The 7,730-nt window shown below is 55.7% G+C and overlaps 1 protein-coding gene across 1 annotated transcript; it reads left to right on the top strand.

The window, feature by feature from the left end:
- Positions 1–304: 304 nt before the first annotated feature.
- Positions 305–5,871, top strand: HOXB9 (homeobox B9). The gene is made up of 2 exons (XM_008013017.3): positions 305–921; positions 3,538–5,871. The coding sequence occupies exons 1-2, from the start codon at positions 405–407 to the stop codon at positions 3,771–3,773; spliced, it is 753 nt and encodes a 250-aa protein (XP_008011208.1). The 5' UTR covers positions 305–404; the 3' UTR covers positions 3,774–5,871.
- The last annotated feature ends 1,859 nt before the right edge of the window (positions 5,872–7,730 follow it).

The raw sequence follows: 7,730 nt of genomic DNA, 5'->3' as shown, positions 1-7,730 counted from the left end.
CGGGGCAGCCGGCAGCTCAGGCTGAGGTTACGTGGCCGCCGGAGCCCTGACGTGATAGCACATTGCATCAGCATAAAACAATCCATCCTCGATATGGAATGCGGTGCGGACGGATGACAGCGAGAGCGCAGCCCCCTCGCCCGATTGATTTATGTCGGAGCTGACGCTTTATCAGGCAGTCGGAAAAACTTTGACCAATCATTTTGCAAGGAGCGCTGAGCCTGGCTGCTCCACTGTACTTTGTTGGCTGAGAAGTTGAGCAGGGGGTGGGGGTGGCAGGGTGGGGGGCTGGGGGGGTCGCGTCCGAAAGCCCTCACACCGGTCCGGGTGCCACCTCTCCCTGCTTGGGCGCCGCCGCGCGAGCGCTTCCCTTCCCCCTGCGAGCGCCCGGATAATGTCTGAGAATGTCCATTTCTGGGACGCTTAGCAGCTATTATGTCGACTCGATCATAAGTCACGAGAGTGAGGACGCGCCTCCAGCCAAGTTTCCTTCTGGCCAGTACGCGAGCCCGCGGCAGCCGGGCCACGCGGAGCACCTGGAGTTCCCCTCTTGCAGCTTCCAGCCCAAAGCGCCGGTGTTCGGCGCCTCCTGGGCGCCGCTGAGCCCGCACGCGTCCGGGAGCCTGCCGTCAGTCTACCACCCTTACATCCAGCCCCAGGGCGTCCCGCCGGCCGAGAGCAGGTACCTCCGCACCTGGCTGGAGCCGGCGCCGCGCGGCGAAGCGGCCCCGGGGCAGGGCCAGGCGGCGGTGAAGGCGGAGCCGCTGCTGGGCGCGCCTGGGGAGCTGCTTAAACAGGGCACGCCCGAGTACAGTTTGGAAACTTCGGCGGGCAGGGAGGCCGTGCTGTCTAATCAAAGACCCGGCTACGGGGACAATAAAATTTGCGAAGGAAGCGAGGACAAAGAGAGGCCGGATCAAAGTAAGTTATAAAAAGTGAGGAAATACCCAGGCCGAAGGCCAGGAGGGGGCGGGGAGGGGAAAGGCAATAAACTGCCGACAATGTGAAGGGAAACTGCGGCGGTGGCCGGAGAGCGGGCCGGGAGGAGGAGGGGAGAGGAAGGAAAGTCGGAGGGAAGGGGGAAAGCTGCGTGCTCTGGAAGGGGAGACTGAGGCCGCCAGAGGAGCGCTGCCCCCACTTCTTCAAGTCCTGCGGGGAACAGGGGCTCTGGGATCGACTTGCAGCTCTCTCGGCCCTCTTTCCCCCTGTCTCCCGGAGGCCCCAGCTGAAAGCCCGGCCAGAGACCGGCGACGGCCGGGAGAGGAGCTGGTGGGGCCGGGGGCCAGCGGCCAGCGAGGCGGAGAGCCGGCAAGGGCAAGGGCCGGAGCGCACTGGGCTGCCCGGGACCGTGCGGCTGGCAGAGCTCCCCGCTGCACGCGCAGACCGTAAAAGCCGGCCAAGGGGAAGGGGGAGGGGGCTCATTAGGATTTTATTTGCGATGCAACAGCTTGGCGGAGAATTGTTCCTAGCAGATCTCGTGCTGTAGCCGCGCAGAGTCCGCAACCGGCGCCGGGAGGGGCGGGGGAAGCCCAGGACGCGGTGACTGAGCCCCCTCCCTGGATGCGCCGGCCCCTCCCCGGGAGCCTTCCCTCTGGTGGCCCCTCTCCTCCTCGGCATCCTCGCCGGGGCTGCCGCTTCCTTTTCTGCGGTCCTCCCCCCACCCCGCTGCTCTCTGCGGGGCTCCCTAGCCCCAGCCCGGGCTGTCCGCCTCTTGGGGAGTCGGGAAATCGCTTCCGAATATCGGGACATCCCGGGGAGAGGAGGGGTGGGGGAAGAGAGGGTTGAAGAGAGGCGGAGAACTTTACCGTTTATGGGTAGTTTCCCATCACCTCCCACCCCTCAAAAGCACCCCAGTCAGAACGCCAAGTCTGGCTGATTTCCAGGAGGTGCTACTAGGTGAGAAGAGAGGGTTCTCCTATTACTTATTTTTAAGGTTGAGAAGGGCTCATCGGCGAGGGAACTCAGCCCCAAACAATGACTCGCAGGCTGGTGGATCAAGTCCTCGTCTCTTACTCTTTTTGGGAAGTAGGGATTTTTTCGTCTCTCCTTGCCCTGCTAGGTTTCCCATTGACGGAGTGGCCCCAGGGCTCTTTAGTGCATCCTTGCCTGCTGGAGAGTAAAGAGCTGCTCCATTCCCTGCAGGGTCCTGTCACCTCCAACCCGCCAGGTGGAATCCTAAGAGCTGGCATTTGGGGAAGACATTCTTCCCCAACTCTCCCCGCACACTCCCAAACCGACCCCCCACCCTAAAACCCCAAACTCTGCCTGAAAAGCCCATTATTGCAAGGCAGCCATTTGGCTAGAATCAATTATTAACAGTTTTTTCCCTCTTTCATATTTAATGCGGCTGTGGGTCCCATCCCAGGCAATCACATTAAGGAAATAGCACTGCAAATTGGTAAGACAGGGTACTTAGTGTAGGATGAACCAAATTTTTTATATATTAAAAAAATCCAGTGTTTTTCACTTGGGGAGAAGGAAGCTAGTAGCTGGTGGCTGTTATTTTTAATTTGCTTAGCTTTATTTGGCAACTTTTTTGAGTTCCAGAGTAGGGGAGAGAGGGTAAGAAGAAGAGAAGCCTGTATATATTTTTGTTTCCTCTCTTCCACTCAGTTACCCTCTTCTCCCCTCCAGCCCCCACATAGGACCAGTTAAGGCTAGGTGTGCTGTGAAGGGCTTCCTTTTACCTCCACATCGCTCCTGGCTCCCCACCTTGGGACTGGAGCAATTTTACTCCCCGATTTCCCTGAACTTGTGTTAGCCAAACTGTGGGCTGAGCAGGAGCTGAAAAGGAGAGAGACTATTGCAACCATAAGTTATCTGTGAGCCCCCGGCGCTCCCCTGTCCATAGGCTGGAGTTGATAAATGGTTGCAATTGCGTTGCATGTGAATTGGAGTGTGCTGCCTGTTTGTGGCTCTAAGTGCAGACCCTTATTTGTGGTGTGTGGTGGTAACAGAGGGGGAGATTTCTACACAGACACACATGCCTGCTGCCATGTGGTCTAGAGACACAAGCTTGTGATCAAGGCAGGGTGTACTGGGACTAAACTGAAGGGCTGAAAGGTCTCTTGGGGTGAAGTGACACCCCAAATGTGGTAACTGAACAGACATCTCACTTCCCCACCCAAATCCTCCTCTCACCTCCTAGAGCCAGGACCCTTCAAGTCAGCTACCCACCCCTAGCCAGCCTGGGGGTGCTGCTGGTGGGGCTTCAACCATGCTGAACTCTGACCTGAGTCCTAAGCAGTTTGGACCCAAGTGGAGAAAAATTGAGAGGGAACTTGATGTAGGCAGAGCTTTGGAAATGTTGAAGAAGCCTGGGCCCACATTTGGCTCCATCCTTTCCACACAGCTTCTCACCTGGAGGTGTCTATAGCAGTGGCTGGCCCATCTGTGACACCCTTCCTGAGAACTTGAAGGCCCAGGTGGCCTCTTCTCCAATGCAAGATGGGGAGTGGAGACCAAGGGTGTGCCCTCTTGGTCTGGGGCCCTTCAACCCCTTTCCTTTCTTTGATTCTGTCGCTGCTTCTCTTTCAGCCAACCCCTCCGCCAACTGGCTGCACGCTCGCTCCTCCCGGAAAAAGCGCTGTCCCTACACCAAATACCAGACGCTGGAGCTAGAGAAGGAGTTTCTGTTCAATATGTACCTCACCAGGGACCGTAGGCACGAAGTGGCCAGACTCCTCAATCTGAGTGAGAGACAAGTCAAAATCTGGTTTCAGAACCGGCGGATGAAAATGAAGAAAATGAATAAGGAGCAGGGCAAAGAGTAAAGATTAAAGATTACCCCCAGTCCTCCCCAGCTCTTCCCCATCTCACTCTTATTTATGTGACGACTGCAAAGCCAGCGTTGTCTGGGATGTATTCAAGTGAATGGGGAAGGGAATCTCTCTTCTAAGTCCTTTATCTGCACCTAGAGCCTCTCTCCTTTCCTTTGCCCTTACCTGTCTCTCTCTTCTCCCTGGGTGTCAGGAGAAAGTTTTGTTGATTTAGAAGATAGAAGTAGCTGGTTCCTAAGAATGTGATTGGCCACAAGGAAAGAGAGACCCTAGTCAAGCTCCTGTATGCCCTGTAATTTTTCTGGGAAGTCCTAGCCCCTCACTTCCAGCTTGCCTGTTTCTTCTCTACACCCACCCAAAAGTCACCCAGGGACACTCCAACTCCACACAGCTCAGCAGACACCCACACAGTAATAATGGGGCAAGCTCACAACCACCCTTCAGTCAAGTGAAATGACGCTCCAGATGCAGACCATCGCACACCAAATTTGGCAAAACAGCCCTCAGATCATCAGGCAAGCCCGGATTCTACCCCTGATGCAAATACCCACTGGGGAGATGTCTAGAGGCAGACTCCTGAGTGAGGTGATGCAGCCCAAAGGCTGCAGCATTGCCATACCATCCCCATGGAGTTACCAACTATTCTCAGGCCAAGGGCCATGGGGAAGATGGGGCAAACCTAGCCCCCAAGCTGGTGGGCTAGAAAGTACAAGAAAAGGCAGCACTTGGTTTTATGAAGGTATCTTAGGTGGAGCTACTGGCCACCTCCCACCAACATGTACATTTTGTTGCAGGAAATGTTTAATTCTGCATGATGTTTCCCTCTCCTTCCAACAAAAGAAAGTCAAACTGTGGGTCGTAGAGCCTTGACAATGTTGTCCTCCTGTTCATCTGTGCACCACTTGACAGACTGTAGCTTCTCTTACTCTCCACCGGCCCTGCATTCTTCCGCATCCTCCCTAGCTCTGAAATCAACTCTCGAATCCACGTTGCACCAGCGAGTAAAGCCGCCCCTTGTAGAAAACCCCCTCCACCCTCCATTCCCCGCTAGGTCAAGCCCCACTGTAGACAGGAAAGCCAGGCCAGGAGAGTCCGAATGAAAATTTATTGTGAATCAATTCCCAAGTTCCCTTCCGGGACCAGTGGTCTGGGACAGGGAGGAGCAATGGCCCCAGTGCTTAAAGCTCTGCGCGTTCCTCCGAATCCCGTCGGCTTCTCGACCCACGCGGAGGAGCCCCGGGCCTGGCGGCTGCAGCCCCAGCGCCGAAGGAGACCGGCCTCAGGGCCGGGCTTTGCCTCCTGCTTCGCCTCCTGCTTCATGGGCCTGGATGCCGATCTGCGCGGCTGGTGCGTGCGCGCGCTTCTGGGGAACAGTCCCGCGTGCAAAGGAAAGAGGCAAAATCGCACCTAAGCATCAGATGGAAGCTTACTCTCTGCTTCCCCTCCTCCCCCTGCTCCCCTACTTCTCAATCCCCTTCAATTCGTAGACTCTTGCTCCTGCTTCTCCTGATCCTGCAAGGGGACATTCCAGTAGAAGTTTTTTGCTTTGTCGGTGGCTGTCGTGAAATTGTGCTTGTGTTTCGTGATTTCTTTGGGGGTGATTGTGTCGCCTGTTTTCAGTTGTCGATTATATGGGAGGGTTCTGGGTGGGAGTGGGGAGGGGTAGGGGCCTAGAGCTCTAATTGTTTGTTTTGGAAGAAAAAAAGAAAAAGAACAAAAAATATATATCACTATAGAAAATAAATCTCTCCTGTGTCTTATTCTGTGTTGGCTCTCTGGGCCTGACCATAGGTAGAGATCCCAGTTGTCAGGAGAAAGGCTTGAAAAAAAAAAAACCAAACAAAAAATAGCTGAGTTCAGGAGGTTTCTCCTTAGACCCTGCAGGGCAAGGTCCCCTGCAGAGCTCTCTAGAGGTGGAGCTGAGAGCCAGTCCCAGACCTCAGGTCCCAAGACTACTGGTTAAACTGATCAAGAGCCTTCCAACAGGAGAACTGGAAAACTGGCGATGGGGGGAAGGAAATGTGGGTTGTCTGGAGAGGGGACAGGGTCTGGAGGGCAATGAGGTCCTGAGACCTCCTCACTGACTTGAAAATAGGAGGGAAGGTAGGTCTTCCTGCAGCTCCTGAGAATGTCACCTTAGTTTGGCCACTTTAAAATATGATGCAAGGGAGGAACACAGTAATTTCCCTCTGTTCTTCCCTGCAGCAGGGTGCCTAGGTCTAGACAGAGGCCTCCAGAGGGGTGGAATCTTCTTCCTTCCATTCAAAGGGAGCCAACCCCTTAGGGTTCTTGGCCTCCAGCTGGGGTTGGAGGCTCCAGTTTGAGCCACAGGGTAGCAGCCTTGGTCTGAGCTGGGTTGGGTTGGTAGGGGCTGAGACCTGGGTAAGCACCTCTGCAAAGGGTGGAGAGGGCATTGAGTGTGAAGCAGAAATGTGTTAGTAGAAAAATTCACCTCCCAAAAGGACCCCAGAATTAAACTGAGTTTCAAGAGGCACCTTTTTGTCCCTCTCAGGCTGAGGGATTTCGCCAGAGCCTCTCATGAAGACCGCAGTTTTGGGCAGCCTGCGCTTCTCATCCAAGCCTTAGGATTCCACTTCGGCCGGGCCGGCGCTCCCGAGCCGGCCTTCCGCAGGAGCCTCTCTCCAACCCAAGCCGAAAACAGTGCGGCCCGCGGAGACCCTGCGGGTTGGGGTAGAGTTGGGAACAAAGCATGGCCCGAGTGAAGGGAGCCTGCAAGTGAAAAGGCCAGGCCTACCCTCCTCCAACGAAAGGACAAACTGATCCGAGTGAGGGCGGGAGGCATGAGAAAGCGGAACTCGGCGTCAGGCAGGCCCGGACAGGCACCCTCCAAGGAGGGTTTCATTGGGGATACAAAATGAATCTGACTTTACTGCTGGTGTAGACCAGGCTCCTGCCCCATCCTGGGCTACCCAGGCCCAGCCAGTGCTGACAGCAAACACAGAACGTCGGTTTCTGCCTAAAGCAAACGCTCAGCCAGGCGGGAACAGAGGGGAGTGCTGCGTGGTAGGGGCGAGGGCGCTTGGAGGGGCCTCTGCCAGCAGCGTCTGGGTCCCCAGCCCAGGGCTGCTTCTTTAAAGACAAACAAAGGCGAAGATGCGGAGGCTCGGAAGCTGGAGATGGGGAAATCAGTTGTCATAAAAGAGAGATTCAGAGAGGGAGACCGCCAGAGTGCGAGGCAGAGAGAAGCCGGGAGAGGAATTCAATGCCTTGTGCGCAGCAATAAAAGAATATGACCGCTATAAAAGTTTATAGCGTATAAATTTCTGAAGGTTAAGAAACTAAACAGCAGCAAAGCAAACAGCGAGGGGAAACTTTCCGGAGCTGAGAGAGCCGCAGCTGGGCCGGGGCTGCCGGCCGGGCGGGGGAATGGGAGGGCCGCGGTCCGGCGGCCTTCACCCTCACACGCCCAGAACGCGGGACTCCGGGTTTCCGGGGCGGGGGATGGGGGGGCTGGGGGCAGAGAGGGAGAAGAGAGAAGCCGGGGAAGAACAGTCTGTTGTCTCAAATGCTTCAGAGATTGCAATTGGGACTCTTGTCTTTGTTCTTCACACCCCCTCCAAAATCAGGCGTCCGAAACGAGGAGTCTCCTGCGCGCGCGCGCGCGCACACACACACACACACACACACACACGCACGCAGGTCCGGCGGGGCCAGACGTCTAGGCGCGGGCAGCCTCTTGATTCTTTTACAGTCTCGTCCCATCCTGTCAGGCCTCCTCTCCCCCGACGACAAAAAGCCCAATTGTTTCTCCTCAAGATTTGAAACAGTCGTGTGAAGTTTGAAAAGTGCGCGGTCCCCCTTTTTACAGGCCACAAAGGGCGCACTGGTTTGTGGTCTCCACTAGAAATTAGGGACCGGGGTGGAAGGTGTACGTAGAAAGAAAAAAGCTTAGGGCTTCTTTTTTTTTCCTCCTCTGTGTGGTGTTTTTTC

The sequence above is a fragment of the Chlorocebus sabaeus genome, chromosome 16, assembly GCF_047675955.1.
Source record: "Chlorocebus sabaeus isolate Y175 chromosome 16, mChlSab1.0.hap1, whole genome shotgun sequence".
In the NCBI taxonomy this organism is placed as follows: Eukaryota; Metazoa; Chordata; class Mammalia; order Primates; family Cercopithecidae; genus Chlorocebus; species Chlorocebus sabaeus.
This window is presented reverse-complemented; position numbering and strand designations above follow the sequence as displayed.

What these genes read in the sequence shown, in the direction of transcription:
- HOXB9 (XM_008013017.3), top strand. Translation starts at nt 405, where the DNA reads ATGTCCATTTCTGGGACGCTTAGCAGCTATTATGTCGACTCGATCATA. An exon ending in CAAAGAGAGGCCGGATCAAA is followed by an intron (nt 922 to 3,537) that starts GTAAGTTATAAA and finishes CTTCTCTTTCAG; the next exon opens with CCAACCCCTCCGCCAACTGG.